The sequence below is a fragment of the Passer domesticus genome, chromosome 11, assembly GCF_036417665.1.
Source record: "Passer domesticus isolate bPasDom1 chromosome 11, bPasDom1.hap1, whole genome shotgun sequence".
Taxonomy (NCBI): Eukaryota; Metazoa; Chordata; class Aves; order Passeriformes; family Passeridae; genus Passer; species Passer domesticus.
In genome coordinates this window covers 9,560,838-9,580,208 of record NC_087484.1, presented here as the reverse complement: position 1 = coordinate 9,580,208, position 19,371 = coordinate 9,560,838, and the positions used below count along the sequence as shown (strand labels likewise).

The following is a 19,371-nucleotide window of genomic DNA, read 5'->3' as shown; positions in this document are numbered from 1 at the left end:
CCCGAGCACCTGGGGTCGGTACTGCCAGCAGTACAGGCATCACTGTGTGAACAGCAGGTGTCCCTCAGAGAGGTGGCACTGACAGCCAGCCAGTCATCTGCAAGGTGAAGGGCGCTCAGGGGCACACAACACTGCTTTTGAAGAACACTCATTTTAAGGTATTTTACCGCCAAAACCAGCTGAGGCAGAAAAATATCTGAGTTTCTAGAATAGCAGCTCTGCTCTCTTTTTCCGGGCACGTGTAGAAATGGGGAACCGAGCGCGGCTGAGATTGGGAAGGGCGCACACCTGCAGCAGGCCCGGCGGGGCGGGCCGGGCTGCGGGCGGCACCTCCCGCCCCGCCGCCGCCGGAAGGGAGGCCCGGCCCGCCGAGAACGCGGGCAGCCGCGAATCCACTGCCGCCTGCCCGGCCTGCCGAGAACGCGGGCAGCCGCCAATCCACTGCCGCCTGCCCGGCCTGCCGAGAACGCGGGCAGCCGCCAATCCACTGCCGCCTGCCCGGCCTGCCGAGAACGCGGGCAGCCGCCAATCCACTGCCGCCTGCCCGGCCCGCACCGCCGCCCTGCTCCAGGGAACGCCCGGAGCCTGCAGGTGTCCCTCGGTGTGGAATCGCCGCCCTGCGCCTGGCGCGGTGTGCACAGGTAAAGAGCTGAGGGCTTGGGGGGGAGCCCAGGAGGAGGATAAAAACAGGGCAGAGCTGCGGGTTTTCCCCCGGGTTATGCTTTCCTGAGCAGCAGGCTGCATCCAGGCTGTTGTGGGAAATGATCGGAGCACCCAGCCTGCAGGGCTGATCTAAGCTCTTTCTGAGCCCTCTTGTGCTTCCACCAAGGCGCCGGCCAGCACCGTGTACCACGGGTCAGTCACACGCCGGGTGACAATGGTTTTCCCTCCCATGACTGGCATCATCACAGCTGCTGGGGGATGAATCTAGAGCAGAGAGCCTGGCTCAGAGCTCCTCTGGAAAACAGAACTGGCAGGTCCGCCAGCACATCTTGCCTGAGAGACACTTTACAGACTTGTCTCCAGAGGTCCACACTGAATTTCAGGTCTAGTTAATCCCCCTTTTACCAGCACAGGAATGTATTGCTTTTCACCAAACGTAATCCGCTTTGCAATCATGTGTTCTGCCAAACTACAAACTTTCTGCTCCCATCCTTCTTTCTTGGGAGAGGATTTGAGGCAATAATCCGGGCCTACTGATTTATTTTTCTAATGAGCAAGGGACAAACGAGCACAGAACTGCAGAACATGCACACACACGAACCTTGAAGCGTTCCGTAGCTGTGACATGCTTTTGAGGGATGCCCTGAGCTGAAGGACTGAGGCTGGAAGCAGTGACCTTCTCTCACGGTGGGCCACAGCCTGTGTCCTGACGCAGGCTGTCCATACTTCTTGTGTTTAGGGGCTGGAAGTCATAATACCTGCCATGCTTCCCCTTGTACAAATAAAATAGCAATCTGTGCAGCCCAACACAAAGGAAAGGCACCTCGGGTGTCTCTGCCCATTCAGATCTAAAAAGGTAGCCCTGAGCACATGAGACTTGCTGGGACCTGAGGATGCTGAGAGCCTCCCAAGCCAGAGCAAGTCCTGTGTCTTGTTTGCACCACCCAGGGAGGAAAATATTTTTCCTGCCCTCATCCCTCAAAATGCTGAGAGGGTGGGAATGCTGAATCTGTGATCCACTCCTCCTTCTACTGCGGTACAAGCATGCCTTCCCACGAAGAGTTGTTAACCTCATCTCCCTGCCCCACCTCCAGCCCTTCTGTGGGGAAGCTGGGACTTGGTCTGCACCCAATGAAACAGATGCCACTTAGCTCCATCACCGTACCAAGAGCACCTAAAGGCAATTTATAAAGTGAGCAGCTTCATTCTTTATAAAGGAAGTAGGTTGTAGTGAGGAGGGGACCAGTCTCTTCTACCATACCTACAGTGTGAGGATCGGAGGAAATGGCTTTTAGCTGAGATGGAAGATTCCGATTAGGTATTAGAAAATTGTTAGAATTATTAGAAAATTGTTTTTCGCCGTTTCGGGCACTGGAATAGGTTTCTATAGAGCTGATGGAGTCGTGACTCCTAGCGTGCTTAAAAGGTCACACGGTTTAGCAGTGACAGTGGTGATGCTGGGTTGTGGCTGGACTGGGTGATCCGAAGCTCTCCGCTATGACTCTGTGCTTCTTCCGCTCCCTGTGCGCAGCAAGGCCAGGCAGGGCACACGGCCGAGCCGTGGGTGGGCTGTACGGGCGGCGGGACACGGACCCGCAGCAGCATGAGCACCGTGAGCAGCCGCAGCAGCCGGGACGTGCTCAGGAGGAGGCGGAGCTCCGTCTCGCCCCACAGAGGCGTTCCGAGCCTTCCGCGCCCGGGCCAATCTTGCGGCGCCTTGCCTCTGCCACGGGCGCCGCAGTGGAGCCCGGCGCGGCGCTGGAGCTGCTGCGGGTGAGCGGGCGCGGGGCCGGGGCGCGGCGGCAGGGGCAGGCCGGGGAGCGGGGTGCGGGAGGGGACGGCGGGAGGCCCCGGCGGCCCTGACGGCGCGGGGGCCCTGGCGGCGCACGGGGCCGCGCCGCATGCGGCAGTGCCCGCGACCTTGACGGGCCCGGCGCGGCGGGCACGGGGCAGACGTGCCCGCGGCCTGCCGCCTATCGCCCGCGCCGCTTATCTGGCGCTCCGCAGCCGGGCCCTCGTGGCCATAGCGGAGCCGCCCAGCCCCGCGGCGTGGCTGCTCAAGCGTGCTCGGTTTTCGCTGTTGTTCTTCTCTTCGCCGTGTTGCTGAAAGGTCGGGGCCTGGCTGGAGGGGCTCGGGTCGGCATCCCTACCAGGTGCGATGCCCGCAGGCCCTTTGTGCTTCCCTGCGCCTTGCCGGGTTTCCTTTCAGCAGACCCTCCGCGTGCTCGGTTCGCTCGTGCCCCGGCGGAGCCTGCGGCCTCAGGCTGTCACTTGGGGAAGGCTTCTCGAATGTGTCGGGCTTTCACTTCCAGGTGTTCTTGCCCTAAATAAAAGGTGAAATAAGCAATGGCCACTGTTAACCTTTGATCTCCAAATAAAACCTTGCAGAGCTCCCAGGTGTAGAGCTAATCCACGTGCACCTGAAGACCAGAGCACCTATTAGCGGCGGCGCTTGAGGGCATACTCAGGTTGCTTGCTCACAACCTCAACACCTGTCTGGTCACTCATTAAATTACAAATCTTTTTCAGGAAGAAATGGAGAAGTAAATGAGTTTCAGTTTACCTTTCAGATATGTTTGCTGTTTGCAGAGAACTTAGAATTTTAAAAGTTGCTGAAATTATTTTGGAAAGATGCTCTTAGTGGTTTTCAGAGACTTCTCAAGACAGAAATTGCCTTCACAAAGTTGATGAGAACATCGCTGTCTAGGAGAGATGTTCGTATTAGAAGTGTTTTGTCAGGGGTTGGAGTTTGTGCTGCCTTTGCCTTTTGGTCTTGTGTGACTTCTCTCTTCCAGCTGGACTCTTCCCGTCACTGAGATGGAGCCCAGGAACCTTAGATATCTAGAGTCTGTGTTGAGTCTGTCAGTTGAGTAAATGCCTCTTGCCAGCACTCCCTAAATGGAGATGTCCCCACCATTAATAAGACCCTAGGCTGAACTTAGCCATTGGAGACTGTGTTCCTCCTTTGTATGCCTGTCAGTATGCCCAAAGTTCAACAGAAAGAGCTGACTGGAGCTTACAACTGCCATGGGAACCTCTAGGTTGCATTCAAGGTTCATTCATGCAGGTTAACTAATGTGGTGACTTAGGTGGAAGTATGCACAGAAAATCCATGGGCAGGCAGTGCCTTAGTGGCAGTAACTGACCTCAGGTGTGTAGTGTAGTGGCAGGGGAACAGCCTAACCTTGTTGTATTCTGAACTTCCAGGCTTTGGTGAAGTTGGTTTGCATTTGTCCAGAAGGCAATGGATCATGCCAGAGCAGCAATCTCTAATTTGGTAAGACATGGTACCCCAATGCTCTTTGTCTCCTGGTGGGCTGATGATTCTGCAGAAGAAGGGTTCAACAACATCTGTGTATGAGATTGTATAATATTATTTTTATATTTTTCCATGCAGTTTGTTATCTATTTGAATATACATGAGTTGTAGAATTGAGTACAGCTGTCCTGTGCAACAGGTGGCTGTGTTGGTGGAACTGTATGAAAGATATTTGATGGATAGTGAGCTATGTTTGTTCAAATAAATATCACTACGTATCAGTATTGGAGAAGATGATGAATCCAAAGCAGCGTTAGGTGCTGCTGTGTGGGTGCCAAATGTCAGTGCAAGTAGCTGGCCATGATAAGGAAGTGGCTGAAGCAGTTCAGTGCTGGTGGGTTTATCGTTAGCTGCTATCGTGTTTTGGGTCTCTGAGGGCTGTTAAGAAAGGGGGGCTGGGCCATGAATAAAGTTGCAGGAGGAAGTGCTGCTGAGGAAGCCCTTCAGATGCCTACTGGGACAATCAACATGTGTTCTATTGTTACTTGGGGGGTGGGAATTCAACCACGAGTCCAGCTTTTGAAAGCAACCTGTGCTTGAAACAAATATGCAGGAACTTGTTCAGCCAAGCCTGCTGGTCCTAGAGAGCTTGGATTGTGAAATGACCCAAGGCTAGAACTGAGAGTGTGGTGGTTTGGTCTCTGAGCAAGAATGGGAGATATGTAGGGTTGGGGCATGTCCTCTGTGTGAGGACATGCCTCAGGTGTGAGGGAGCCAAGCTGTGGAGCAGCTGAGCAGGGAGAGTGTTAGGACAGACTGCAGTGCTGCCCTTTCCGAAATATGAGAAGGCAGCCACTTCATTGTGGGTGCTGTGGGTCAGAGTGGAACTGCAGAAATAGACTCTGGAGACCCTGAGTGGGTCTGAGTGTGAACTTTACTGACAGCCCAAACACTCGCTGCACTGGAGCAGCTGCAGGTGAACCAGCAGTGTTTGGGTTGGAGCTCAGGTGCAGCTGACTGCAAGGACTGCAGGCTGGTGTAGCCAACTCTTCCATCTCTTGACTGCCTTTCCACACAGTTCAGTGGCGAGCCAACATCATACACACGCTTCAGCATTGCCCGGCAGACGGATGGAGACAACAGCCACGTGGAGATGAACCTGGCTGCTGATGAGGAGGAAGGAGGGGAAATTGGGAGGCCAGAGCACCTGCATGCCGGCATGCCTCCTCCACGGAGGAATGGCAAGAACCTCTGCTTCGTAATCATCGCAGCTCTCCTCCTCCTTTTGATTGGTAAGGAAGGGTGGGAGGCAACTGCATGAAGTGGACTTGGGTATTGAATGTAATCTGAGGTGGTTAAATTTCAGTCTGTATTGTTTTCAGAGATAATTCAACCACTGGGATCCAGGCAAAGCCTCTTGTCACTAAGTATGTCTAGATCAAACTTAGGGTACAGCACTGGCACAAAGAATTGTGGAGTTTGATTGTGGAGAACTGCAACTTAGTTGAAGGGAAAACTAGTCCATATCATAGGTCAAACATAATTTTGTTTTTCCCTCCATTAACTCCTAACATTTCTGTAGAGATAAGGGTCAACAGATGAGTAAAGTCTTTGGTACTTGTCTCTTAAGGTTTTAACAATGCTGTTGGCCTAAAGTGATCATTTTCCTTCCCAAGTGGCGCTGGAGGGACTCTGCCAAGTGCAAGATCAGATTTACAGTGCCCCTTTAAACATGCCAGCTCAGGCAAAATGTCAGGCTGCATATTTGTCTGTCCTTGGGTAAGCCAGCTAGTCAAAAATGGTGAGAGCAGAGATGTATCTCAACTCTGAAGCTGTGTAGTGGGGTTCAGTCATCTTTCTGCAGCACAAAGAAATACCTTTTCTGTCCACAGGGTTTCTGATCGGCTACTTGAGTTATCGTGGACGAACACAGAGGGTTAACAGGTGTCTGGATGGAAGTGGCAACTGCGAGATGACTCCTACTGCATCGTACTTCTCAGATGATGGAATGGAGGAAGAAGAGGTTTCTGGACCACGTATCTTATACTGGCCTGACCTAAGAAACATGTTGTCATCTAAACTGTCAACTGCACGTCTTGAGGCCAGCCTGAGGTAACGGTTCCAGAAAGTTTATCTAGAGCTTTGAGAGAGGCACAGCCTGTGAGCAGAACTTGGGCTCGTTTGGAGAATAAGCTTATGCAAGGTGGTGTGTTTTAAACTCAGGCTTAAATGGCTTTGCAGGTTGCACTGCATCCTGGTGCTGTAGCCTAAGCTATATGTATATCTGTTACCTACAGGCAAAGAGAAGGCAAGAATTCTTTTGAAGCTGGCAAGGTGGAAGATGAGAGCACTGCCAGCTACATTCATGACCAGTTCACCAGCTTCCGCCTGGATGACGTGTGGAATGATGAGCACTATGTTAGGCTGCAGGATAAAGGCAGGTACGTTAAAGAAGAGGTGCACATCTCATTCATATAGCATGGATACCTGTAGTCTCGAGCAAACCTGTGATTTCTGCTTAAAATGATGTGAAAATTGTGAGCCAGTCACCACTCTGCAAAGTCAACCTCAATCTAGCCAAGCAATAACTGCTCCTGCCTCTTCTCAGGCTTTCTAAATCCAGAGGGTCTGGAAGCAACACTCTGGATGTTTCCTGGGGCAGCTGTTTCCTCCAAGTATGCTTAGGAAGTGAAGAGAAAACAAACTTGAGTGAAAACTCGGCTGAAAGGCAGATTCCCTGTGTCTAAAACTGCTGGCACAGGTGACTGTCTTGTCACCCAGACAGGGCTGCACATCTGGCAGTGGCTCCTCCAGTAGCCCAGGAGGGTGTCAGTAGGTATTGTGTTGTCTGACAGCTCATTCCCTCATGTCTTACTTGCCCCTTTTTGTCAGGGGAAATGAGTTTGCTCAGCTTCTCTTAGGAGGTGACTGCGAGTCTTGGAAGCAGATATTGTTTCTGCTACTGGTCTTGGAAATCAGCCTTCATTAATGTCTCTGACCAACTCCAGAGATTTTTGCATGGAAGTACCTGGGATGAGTTTGCTTGTTTCAGGCTCCATTGACATGATCAGAATTGTTAGAGCACAGACTGAATACAGTCACAATACTGACCCAGAATACTGAGCTAATTAAGTTCTTGTGTGAAAGAGTATAATGCTGTCTTTCTACATTTAACAGTAGCAAGAACCAAGTGGTCATTGTAGAAGATGGTGAAGAAGTGTTGGAGAGTCCTGATGCATATGTGGCATACAGCAAGAGCGGCACAGTTACTGTAAGTGACTCCAGAAGAATCCTGGAAATGTGTCTGTACACTTAAAAAATAAATCCCTTTAAGATAGGGAGTGTATAAAGCCCTCCCCAGCTGAGAGAGCTGGGTGGGGTGGTCAGAGAGCGGAATGGGCCCAGATAACATTCTTACTGCAGCAAGATGCAGGAGTAACTTTAAACTTCCCTGCTGGAATCCAGACAGGAACCTTGGCAGGAGTGCCGCTCCAATGGGCGTCTTGCACTGGATCAGTTTACAGTGCTGAGCCTCAGCTCCCTACTGTTAACAGGAGTCACTGTTACAGTGACTCTGTAGGCTCTTTCAGGTATCTTGCTGACTTTGGACTGCTGCATTCATAACCAGTGTTTCTCTTGCAGGGCAAACCCATCTATGTGAACTATGGACGGAAAGAAGATTTTCAGAAGATACGGAATATGCGTGTTTCAATGGATGGAGCTATAATCATCTTCAGAGCTGGAAAAATAACACTTGCTGAGAAGGTAAGCAGTGTCTGCCCTAAAGCCTGGCTAGACTTGGCAGCAGGAAGCTATGCTTCCTACTCTTTGAGGTGCAGAGGTATGTCTTTTAGGTCTGTAGAGCTCATGTATGTAGGATTGTTCTGCAGGCCTGGTCTTGCTTGTTTGCACTAAAGCTCCATGTGCAGGTCTGGACACTGAGGCTGAGAGTTTGTTACTGTTTGTGGTGCAATTCTTCTTGGCCTCGGGCAGTTTGCTGGAACAACCAGGCCTCTGGAGTGGTGGGGCTGGGAGCCAGCCTGGGAGCAGAGCTGGCTGATATCACTAGATACAGCCATAAGGCTGCCAGAAGCAGGACAGCCTTGCCTCCAGGACACCTCTTGCTGCTGTAGCAGGATACTTTCAAAGCTTGGCTGCAGTGTGTCACTTGGGCCCTTGCTGACTGTTGAACCATGTAGCAGTGCTGGTCCTGTGTCCAGCTGGTGGCCAAGCATGCTGCTGTAGTGTTCCCTCCATAGAGAGCAGAACCAAATAGCTAAGCAGGCTAAAGCATCCAAGTGTTTCTATATGCAAGCCTGTTCCATATCCGACCCAGAGTTGCTCCTCAGATGGGTGCTTCTGGGGGGGCTGGGGCACAGGACCCTTTGCAGTTGCCTGCAGACAAGGCTGAGTCCATCTGAGACAGGCAGAGCCAGAAAGTGCTTCTAAAAAATGTGGTCACTGGTTCTCCAATCCCATTCCCACTTTCCAAACTGGTGTCTAGCTGTACAAGAGTGTTTGTACCAGTGGCATACCAGAGCTGAGTTGTAGGTGTGTTAAACAGGGACCTGGCTAGTCCATTCTGCCACCATTTTCCTTGTGAAGATGAGCCTCCAGTGGCTGCTTGTCTTGAGACTAACCACATCTGGGGAAAACAGATGGAGTGTAATCAAAATTAAATAATATTACATTTTAAGCTGCTCCAGGGAGCAAGTATGAACTGAAAGAATCATAGACTGAGACACTGTGGTGTGTCATAACTGTTCAAAAGGATGTTAGACACAGTTTTGCCTGGAGTAGGGCTGAGCTGCTGGGATTCAGTTGCCTTGTGTATCTGTCAGGTAGCTGTTAGAATCTGTTGCAGAGTTGGGCACTGAAAAGCACAACCCTTCATACCATTTCTCCATCTTCTTTCCTGGACTCCCCTTGCTTGCAGTGTGCATGTACACTGAATGTTTCTCTTTGCTGCAGGTTGCAAATGCCAGAAAGGAAGGAGCAGTTGGTGCCCTGATGTACCCAGGCCCCTCAAATGATAGGAGGGCAGATTCGTATGTCCCCTTTGGACATGTGAGTATGTAACTCCTTCCCCTGTTTGTTCTTGAGAACCTCTCTGGCTGGGGCTGCAGCCTGGGGCAGTCCAGTATTGCCCTTGTGTAGATCAAAACTGCTGGACTCTGGTGAGACTTGAGGACTCCTCATGCTTTTCACAGGCCCACCTTGGAACTGGAGACCCTTACACCCCTGGCTTCCCTTCTTTCAACCACACCCAGTTCCCACCAGTGGAATCTTCTGGACTACCTCAAATTCCTGTTCAAACTATCTCTAGAGAAGCAGCAGCCAGACTGTTTGGGTAAGTGTTTCTGCTGTCATGCAGGCTGAGGTGCTGTGGCCAGGAGTGAGGGTGCTGAGAGCTGAGACAGAGCTCTCTGCTGCTCTCTGCTGTGTGTGGCAGAGAGCATGTTCTGGAACTGGCTGGAGAAGAGTCACTTGTGTCCATGTCTCAAAGATTGAACTTAGTCTAGTGTTGGATTCTCTTGGCCTCTGCATTCTACCCCTCCCTGCATAGTTAGTGGTACAGAACTGCAAACTCTCTCCGAGGCAGGCCCTGAACAAGGCTGCACCTGCAGTTGCAGGTGTGCATTTTTAACAAAATAGCTAAACAAGATCAGAGCTGGACAATGAGTTCAAAGGATCTTCTTTTCCTCTCAGAAAAATGGATGGAGATAAATGCCTTCAGGAGTGGACAGCTGATATCATGGGATGTAAGGTGACAGTGAGCAGCAGCAGCAAGATGACAGTGAAACTGACTGTGAACAACGTTATGGTGGATAGGAAGATTCTGAACATCTTTGGTGTTATCAAGGGATTTGAAGAACCAGGTAACAGCAGCTGCATTGTGTCTCAGTTTTGAGAGGAACCCTTCCTCTTCTGTGGTCATTGGAATGGGACAGCTGCTCCCAGACAGATGACAGTTCTTTCTCAGCAGAACTAAGGCCTTCCCCTGAGGATCAAAGAGAAATCTGAACCATGCTGCCAGGGAAAGGCTAATGAAAGCATTCAGTGTGCCAGATTCAGGGATCAGACTGCAGACTCTCTTCCTAGTACAGAAGCTGAAAGCTGCTCTTCTCATAAATGGTGTTTGCAGTCTGAATCTTGCAGCTCAGGTCTTGATCTTGTCTCCTTTACAGATCGGTACGTTGTGCTTGGAGCCCAGAGAGACTCCTGGGGACCAGGAGCAGCCAAGGCTGGAGTTGGCACTGCCATCTTGTTGGAACTTGCCCGCGTGATCTCAGACGTGGTGAAAAATGGTAAATATTTGTGAACAAAAGCACGAGGGTGGGAGGTGATGCAGGTCTAGCTCTCTTTGTGTAACATTGGAGAGCCCAGTTCCAAAGTAGTCCTTTAGAAGGTTTAAGGAATCTGACAAAGCTTCCTGAGAAGCTATTACTTGTGCAATGCAACTTATCTGCAGTGAGCATTCACTTCTAAGGGACTGCCTGCCTCTGTCTGGCATGGCTCAATTACCAGCGTGTCCTTGGATAACATGGGATACAAACCTTAAACTTGAGCTGTCTGTTGGACTGCCAGGCCCAAAGTGGGGAAACTCTGAAGCATCTGACCAGCTGGAGCAGTGGGGACTGCATGGTGGCAGCTAGTGTGAGCACACTTGTCTCCAGGGTTAATTTTGGGCTCAGGCAGCTAAACAAAACAGAGTGGAAATGCAGACAGCATTGTTCTCCTGCGCAGTTCTGCAGCGTGTGGGGGCAGGGTACAGTGTCCATGCAACGAGCACATTTCTCTGCAGCAGTGCTGTCTGAGGAGCAGGCAATTCATCATCCCAGGCCCGCAGTGCTCATCTGCATCTCCATGGGGAAAGGGCAGACCTCTCAGTCTCTGTCTCTTTACAGATGACTACAAACCACGGCGCAGCATTATCTTTGCTAGCTGGAGTGCGGGAGAGTACGGAGCTGTGGGTGCTACCGAGTGGTTGGAGGTATTGATTATTTAATAGACTTCTGCAGGATGGCTGTGCAGTTTTTCCTGTGGATTAAACATTGGACTGCTACTTCTCGTTATTAAAATGTTTGTTTTGTTCTAGGGATACTCCACCACGCTGCATGCCAAAGCCTTCACTTACATCAACTTGGATACTGCAGTCCTGGGTAACCTGCTGCTCTTTCAAGTACTTCTTGAAATTGGGTGGGACTAGAATAGCTATATAGAACATATATCCCTTAATATAGAACAGATATCTCTTAACTTCTAGGAATGGGGGCTGTGCCAGGAGGTGATTGGAGAGTGTTTGGCTGAAGATTGGCATGACTCTATTTAGTCTCCTGCTGTCATTGAAGCTGGGAGGCTGGTATAGCCTAAGCCATGAGGAGTCAACTCTCCTAAATCCCAGTAGACTGTCCTGTGTCTGTTGAAGGTCCTTTGGCAACTGTAGCTGCAGATCAGGGGTTGGCAGCTCTAGCAGTAGTGTTGATTGTGCCAGTTATGTGAAATACCCTTTCATTTTTTGCAGGCTCCAAAGACATAAAGATTTCTGCTAGCCCGTTGCTGTACTCATTGCTGGAGACAGTTATGAAGAGGGTGAGTTAAAGGGCATTGATCTGATCAAGGTGACTGTGGTTTTAAGGAGGAACTGAAAGCAGACAAAGCTGTGCTGGGTCTCTTTGCCTACTTGACAGGAGAAAGACCTATTTAGGAGAAAAAAATGGGATTCTGAAGGGGCCCTGTCTGAAATCAACTGCGCTCTGGGAATTGCAGTTCACACATGCAGAATCTAAAATCAGCAAATGCCACAGTTCAGTGGCAGATATGCCAGTGTAGAGAAAGGTCAGGGGAGCATGCTTGACTGGCATCTGCACATCAGTGTAAGCTCCAGGATGGAGCTGGGAACCCAAGCAGATGTCAGAACAAGTGCAGTGATTCCCATCTCTGTGCAGGTAAAGGACCCCGCAAACGCTTTGGATAACCTGGGTAACAGAGTTGGCCTTGACTGGATAAAGAAAGTGTAAGTATTGTCATCTATCTCTTTGGGAAAGCAGATCTCCATAAAGGAGCAAACAATATGGATTCTGCTGGAGTGTCATACTGCTGTCTGGGGTGGGCTCTACCTTCTGTGGGGTTAGGCAGGTGTTAACAGTTAACAGTACAGCACTAACTGTGCTGCCTCAGGCTGGCTGAGGCAGCCCAGACACCTTCCTGCAGGACAAGAACAGCCTTGTACCAAGGCCAGTGGCAGGGAATAGACAAGTAGGACCAGGGATTTGGTTGGGACTCCTTCAGTCTTGTCTAGAGTTCTCTTGGCTCAAAGCTTCAATTGTAGAGCTTGCAGCTTTTCTCCTGGGGTGCCCAAACTACTTGGTAACTACTCAGTGCTTATTTTCTGCAGTGTTCCCCTTGATCTGGATAATACAGCATACCCTTTTCTGGCCTACTCGGGAATCCCAGTGGTTTCCTTTGGTTTCTACGATGTAAGTAATGTGTGCTTGCCTGGTGTGCTCATTCCATGCAGAGTGCTGTAAGGACATCTGCTTTCCAGGACGGTGGGGCAAAAGGGGCTGTCTGAGCTCAGTGTCCTTGGAAGAGCCTCTCAGAGGGAGGAGGTGCAGCCTCTGGACCTGGTGGCTGTGGCAGTACTTGCTGTCAAGACTGCTCCTGGGACAAGGCTGGCCTACAGCTTCTGTTCCAAAGTACTGAATACTTGCAGGTTTTTGGGGAGAGGGGTCAGTCGCTTCTCTGGAGGCTCAGATGTCAATGAATCAGAAGCTAAAAGCAACATAAAGATGTCAATCTGTTGCTGCATCAGTGAAAGGCTGTTCTACAGCCTGCTGGTCAGCAAGCAGAGGGCATTGTGGAAGTGATATCACTGCCCTGAGCAAGTACTGAGCAGAGCATCCTGCTGGTCACTGGAAGCTGTCAGGGATGAGATACAAGAGCTCCATTCCCTTCCCAGTGCTTTGGAGTTATGCCACTTGAGTCTGTGCTCCTTAGCAGCTCAGGGAGATAGGATGTGGTGGGCATAACAAGTAACCTTTGGTGGGGGGTGAAAAAAGTCTTGACTGGAAAAAGCATTCTTGGCTAACTTCAGTACCTTCTTTCTTGCAGGAAGGTGACGAGTATGCCTTTTTGGGCACCACTGAGGACACTTTGGCCAACCTGAAAAGGAAGACTGACAACTTGTATTCTCTCATGCTTACTGCTGCCGAAGTTGCTGGACAAATAGCTCTCAGGCTGACCCATGACCATGAGCTCTTCCTGGACATTGATCGATACAGTGACGAATTGCTGTCATTCCAGGAGAAGCTTTGGCGCGTCAATGCCAATGTGAAGGTTAGAAGGACTCTGAGTTCACCAGATCCCTGAATGATTATGGAGCCATGTGCTAGTAAGGCCCTGTGCCAGTAGATACAACAGGATGAACACCTTTCCCCTTTAGACATAAAAGGGTAGCGAAGTGTGACCAGAATCAATGTTCCTTATAGAGCAGTGCAGGCAGAGTAGCTCTGGCAGACAGATTTAGCTGATGTGGATGCCATGAGCTCCTGAGGAAATGGATGTGAACAGTTTCTTCTCCAGTTATCATTCACAGCATAGTGCAGCTTTCCATCTCATTTGCACCTTTGCTGAAAATTCACAAGAAACTGTGGGTAGGGAATGACCTCAGAAGAGCCTGCCAGGAACTTGTTCTGCTACTTGGCTAAACTGCCAAAAAAAAAAAAAAAGCCCAACACTTTCTTTTTGTAAGAGAGCAGCAAAAGAAGAAAATCAGGTTTGCTAACAGCTCCTCCCTTGCAGGAACTGGGGCTGACCTTGAACTGGCTGTATTTTGCCCGTGGAGACTTCCAGCGAGCTGCAGATGCACTGAGAAGAGACATCGAAAACAGTGACAGGGAAAACAGGATTGTCCGCAGAGCCCTGAATGACAGGATGATGAAGGTGGGTATCTTCAACTGGTTTTTCTTCCTTCACAAAGGAAGAGAGTGCTGGCTGGGATGGGCCTTTCCCTAAGGGCCGTGGGCACTGTGCAGACTGGTGTCTCTTCCACTTGCTTAGTGGCAACATGATGGCTTGCTATGAGAGAGGGTAGAACTGCTGTGGGAAAGGGCTGAGTGGGGATCAGAGGTTGGCAGCTTGTGTTGGGGCACATCAGGAAAGAAAAACTTGGGAGGTGATATAACCCTCTGTTTGCACCTCTGCTCAGGTGGAATACGACTTCCTCTCTCCATACCTCTCACCAAAAGATACTCCCTTCCGCCACATCTTCTTCGGCAGAGGCAAACACACCCTGAAGAGTCTGCTGGAGAACCTGGAGCAGCTGGCAGTCAACAAGACCAGCGTGGATCTGAATGAGCTGAAAGAGCAGCTGGCCCTGGCGACCTGGACCATTAAAGGGGCTGCCAATGCTTTAGTGGGCGATATCTGGAATACAGACAACGAAATCTAGACACAGCAAACGCCTGGATTACCCGTCTAAGGTACAGGAGAGCTGTGTGCTCTCACAGGGAGCACAGCTTCCTTCCTGGCCCTGGTCCCACCAGAGGGCCTTGCTGTGTAGATCTAGTTCCAGCTATAGCAACACACACCAACTCCCTGTACCTCAGATCAGGTATTGGCATGATTTTTAAATGGCAGCTTCTTGAAGATTTCCAGTACCTTACATGTCGTAAAACCTAACCAAACCCCCTGAAACCTAAAGTGAAACCCACTCCCTAACATGGCATTACTTTCCTGTAGATATTCTGGCAACAAAATGTTTTTGACCAAAGTTGAGCATAAAATTTAAATCTCACCTTGACAAATTCAAAGGAGACAGTTTTAAAGCAGTACTAAGATTACCATGAAGTCTCCTCTGACCAGGCTTCCACCTAACTTCAGTCCAAACCAGTCATGTACAGCCGCTCCAGTGTACTTAAAAACTAAGAGCTCAGGTGTTTCCTGAACTGGTACCTTGAGTGGGGAGGTACCTCATCTATTCAGGCTTTTAATTGTTGGCCACCTAAACAGTGACAAAACAGGAATGTATTCCTCTGAACATTTGTAACAAGGATCCCTTCTCCGGCAGGGAGGTGCAGTTCAGAAATTAAACAATGTAGTAATAGCCCGCAAGTGCTGGATTATCAGCAAGCTCTGAAGTGCCTGCCTGCCTTTACTCAACAGCAGGGTCCCAGTGACATCTTGCAGGCTTGCTTCTGCCAAGGTAGGTATCGATACCCAGGGAAAATGACCCAAAGATTATCCAATGTCCCCTTGATATCCTCGGCTGGCACCTCAGCAAGTTCTGCAGCAGAAATGTCTTTAGACTGGCACTTCAGACCTTGCTGCTTCAGGGGCCTTGTGTGAAATCGAGTCTCTTGCTGGCCAAACTCTGTTTGACTGATGTCATTTTGCAGGTTGGCTCTTGTTTGGCACTGAGATATTTATTTCTTTATTTATTTATCAGTGACAGTGTTCACTATAAATGGTGTGTTTTTTTATAGAAGATAATTATCGGAAGCAGTGCCTTCCATAATTATGACAGTTATACTGTCGTTTTTGAATAAAGCAGCATCTGCTATTACAATCAAACATGATACTGGAACTTTGCATTTAAAATAATCAAAACAAGAACCTCAAAAAGTTTTGGAAAACTAGCAATTAAGCTTTCTGTGGCAAAAACACCCCTCTGGAAGCAACTTGAAGGTGCAAACCTGGTAGTAGTGAGTCTCCAGGTTGCGCTCCGAAGTAATCCTTGAAATGCTGAAAACCTGGGTGGAAATTGCAATACTAGAAATTTGTCTTCCTTGCAGGGTCTGTGCCCCTTTGTGGGCTTCAGACTTTTCCTGCTCCCCTTTCTGGATGCTGTGTGCTCTCACAGGGAGCACAGCTTCCTTCCTGGCCCTGGTCCCACCAGAGGGCCTTGCTGTGTAGCCCTAGTTCCACCTGTGGCAACACACAGAAACTCCCTGTACATCAGATTAGGCATTGGCACGATTTCTAAATGGCAGCTTCCTGCAAACTTCCAGTACCTTATGTATCATGAAACCTAACTGACATTATCGGGGGCAGTGTCTCCCATAATGTGTAAAGAACAAGGTAGTTTTTGCCTACCACAGTGTTATATCGGAGGCAGTGACCTCCATATGTTGCACTATGGGTGTACGTAATTATCGGGGACAGTGTTTCCCATAATTGTTCTATGCTTATCACGCAATGTCATCTGCGAAGCTTGATGGTTAGTATCTAACATGGATTAATTTCCTGCAGTCCTGTTTTTTCACTCTCCTGTGGTGATGCAGATACAATCTTCAGTCTGTTGTGTACATCCTTAGACACTTCCTTCTCCATAGGCTGAACTGTTTCAAATAGCTGTGCTGTCTTGAATTGGCTTCCTGCCTTCAGTCACAAGAGTGGCGCTTGAGTGTTTAGTGGAAACTAGGCAAGTTAGACTGTGTGCTCTGTGGTGTTGTAAACTTCCTTCAAATTAGTTACAAAGACCTGAGGAATTAAAGGTGAATGTAGGGCTCGGGGCTGACAGCTGTGTGGAGGGCTCTGGTCACTGCTCTGCATGGGTACATGTAGCACTTGGAGAGGCTGGCTTGCTGTGGCACTGGGAGGGTGCTGGTGTGTGTGCATGGGCTGCTCACTCTCCAGTTCTGGCTGGAAATTCCAGTCTTGCCCCCTTGGGTCTTGAATGGAGAGAGGAAAATCAGTGTCAGCTCTCTAATGGTGCTGCTCTGCTGTGTGACCTGAAGCTGAGCACTGCTGATGTGTGACACCTGCTAAACTGTGCTGCCTGTTCCCAGGGGCTGTTGCCTGTACTTTGCAGTTTGATTTGGCATTTACACCTAACCCGCAGCTTAGTTTTAACCTAAACTCTGCAGTGTGATCTGGCATTTAAACCTAACCTGAGCGAGTGACCTGAGCCCCAGCAGTAGTCCTTGAGGGAAAGAACACTGTTCAGCTGGAGCTCTGCAAGGAAAGGGCAGGGACTGGCCCCCAGCCTAGTTACTGAGCTCAGTGCTCACCAGCTTGGAGGGCTGGATTTTCATCGGTCTCTAGAAACCTGATGCCCAGGCTTGTGCAACTTGTTGCTCTTCCTTAACTTCTCTTAACTCTCTAACTTCCTACAGCCCTGTCTGTGTTAGTGTTATCTCTGACATTCTAGTTTCTAGTGACATTTCTCTGGATGGCATCTAAGAGCTGCTGTCTCGGAGTCCTCACTGTGGTGTTTGCATGCATCTCGATGTCAAAATTAATTTTGTGCTTTATAGCCAGCAGAGAGAGACAAAAGACAAAGCTTGTCTCCTGGACAGACAGCGCAGCTGTGACTACTGGGATGCCTTGCTCAGTGCTGGCATCTGACTGCTGTGGGGTGCTAAACTGTTTCTGGATTTACCTGCTGTTTGCTTGGATAAAGTATTTTTGAAGCTTGAACACTCAGTTTGTCTTGTGAGGTTCTGGATTACCTGCTGTCTGCTTTAATAAAGATGTTGAAGTTTGAACACTCACCTTCTCTTGTGACTTCTTGCAAAGCCATGATGCTGTTGTGGCATTGTGGCCATGGGGGAGCTTGGGCAGCTGGAGGGAGGCTGTTGTCCTGATCCAGCAGGGCTGCTATGTAGCAGCTCCAGTATCACTTCCTTGATGTGCAGTAGCAAATCTGAACTTCACAGTGCTGCTCAGCTGTGTCCTGCCTTATCACAGACAACTGCAGGCTCTGGTAATGAGGTGGAGGAGCACAACTGTATGCAAGCCCTCCTTTCACATCCTACTTCCTGCCTCTCCATCGCAGCATTGACTCTGAAAAGCCTGTGCTGTATGGGTGAATGATGGGAGAAGGATGAAATGTCAGGTTTCCCCCTGGCCCTGGCCTTGCACGTTTCTGCTGTTGAGAAGGTGGCTGGAGGAGCCTGTCTGTGGCTGTGTCCCAGGAAGCCAGCACTTGCTCCTGCCATTTCCTGCCCCTCATCATCCTGGAGGTCCTGTAGGCCAACGTAGAGATGCAAGTGTGGATACTGCTTAGAGCCTGGGGCAGCTCTGGGAGGGCAGGAGCAGCCTCAGCCCCCGAGGCCTGCTCAAGTGAGACCGCACGGTTTTGGGGCTCTGCATTAAAATAAGTTCCGTTTCTCTCTGCTGTCCTCCCCCGTCCTTCATGCCCGTCTCACCTTGTGCTTTACAAACACCTCATCCCTTGAAATCGCACTGTGAGCGGCAGCTTCTCCAGGATCCCAGCTCGCGCTTTATGGGCTGTCCCGGCATAGCTCTGGTCCCTCCTCTTCCCCCGGGGATGATTTACTTGTTGGAAGGACGTCGCTTCCCGCAGCTCCTGCCCGCGCCTGGCAGGGCTCTCTCCCTGCGGTAACTCTGCAAAGTGTCCCGAGAGGCCGGGCCGGGCCAGCGGGAGCCCTGCAGCGGCCGGGCAGCGCCAGCCCCGCCGGGGCAGAGGGAACGGGTACAGCCCCTTCCCACTCACCTGGGAGCAGGGATTTTGGCAGCGCAGGGCAGCCCGCGTCCCCGGTGCAGCGGGTCCGTCCCCGGCGGGCCTGGCGCTGCTCCGCGGTGAGTCTGCCTGTCCGTGCGTCCATCCCCGTGCTCATCCATCCGCTTGTCCGTCTGTCCGTCCTCACCCCCGCCGTTACGTAAAGCGGCGGGGCGGCGCCTTTAAGAGCGGGGCCGGGGGCGGGTCGGGGGCCGTCCGGGCTGCCGGCGGCGGCGGCAGGAGGAGGCGGGGGGGCAGAGGGGAGGAAGGGGTGGCGGAGCCGGAGCTGCCGGGGCGCGGCGCGGGGGGGCTTCCCCAGCGTGCGGGGCCGGGGTGGGGCCCGCACCGCGTGCACCATCCGGGGGCAGGGGGCGAGCGGGGCGCCGGGGGTGCCGGAGGGCGGGGGGTTGAGCCCGGCGGTGCCGGAGGGCGGCGGGGTGGCCCCGGGGGTGCAGGAGCAGGGCGGCTTCACTCGCGGCGTGCAGGAGGCGGGGCTGGGGGCGCTGCCCCGCGGCCAGGAGCTGGTGGCCGGCGGCGGGGAGCCGAGGGGCGGCGGGGGGCCGGCCCGGTGGCACTGGGTGCCGCTGGGCGAGCGGACGAGCCTGCAGGAGTGGGGCGAGCGGCCCGGGCCCGTCACCGCCCTCGGCAGCCCCAAGGCGGGCGCGGAGCCGCGGCGGCCCCGGGAGCGGGGGGCGGCGCGGGCGCGGCGGCGGGCGCGGGGCGCGGAGGAGGCGGCGGCGGGCGGCAGCCCCGGGGCGCGGCGGGCGCGGGGCGCGGTGCGGGGCGTGCAGGAGCACGGCCCCAAGGTCCGGCAGGAGCAGGGCCTGGCCCGGCGGGCGCAGCAGGAGCGCGGCGGGGGGCGGCGGGACGCGGCGAGCCCCCCGGCCCGTGCCCGCTGGTGGGTGCGGAGGGGCCGGCAGGAGGAGGGAGAGGCCCGGGGCGGAGTGCAGGAGGAGGGCGAGCTCTACCCGGGGGAGCAGGA

At 51.8% G+C, this 19,371-nt stretch overlaps 1 protein-coding gene across 4 annotated transcripts; it reads left to right on the top strand.

Annotated features, from left to right (window-relative positions):
- Positions 1 to 392: 392 nt before the first annotated feature.
- TFRC (transferrin receptor) lies at positions 393 to 17,412 on the top strand. 4 transcript variants are annotated; one of them, XM_064385603.1, is made up of 19 exons: positions 393 to 641; positions 3,871 to 3,940; positions 5,001 to 5,214; positions 5,815 to 6,034; positions 6,220 to 6,363; positions 7,100 to 7,193; positions 7,565 to 7,687; positions 8,894 to 8,989; positions 9,133 to 9,272; positions 9,632 to 9,801; positions 10,111 to 10,230; positions 10,831 to 10,916; positions 11,022 to 11,085; positions 11,448 to 11,515; positions 11,872 to 11,939; positions 12,321 to 12,402; positions 13,037 to 13,261; positions 13,727 to 13,867; positions 14,133 to 17,412. In XM_064385603.1, the coding sequence occupies exons 2-19, from the start codon at positions 3,908 to 3,910 to the stop codon at positions 14,373 to 14,375; spliced, it is 2,331 nt and encodes a 776-aa protein (XP_064241673.1). In that variant the 5' UTR covers positions 393 to 641; positions 3,871 to 3,907; the 3' UTR covers positions 14,376 to 17,412. The 4 variants fall into 4 exon arrangements, with proteins under 4 accessions (XP_064241673.1, XP_064241675.1, XP_064241672.1 ...); XM_064385605.1 differs by lacking the exon at positions 393 to 641 and adding an exon at positions 1,920 to 1,981; XM_064385602.1 differs by lacking the exon at positions 393 to 641 and adding an exon at positions 2,306 to 2,436.
- Positions 17,413 to 19,371: the final 1,959 nt, after the last annotated feature.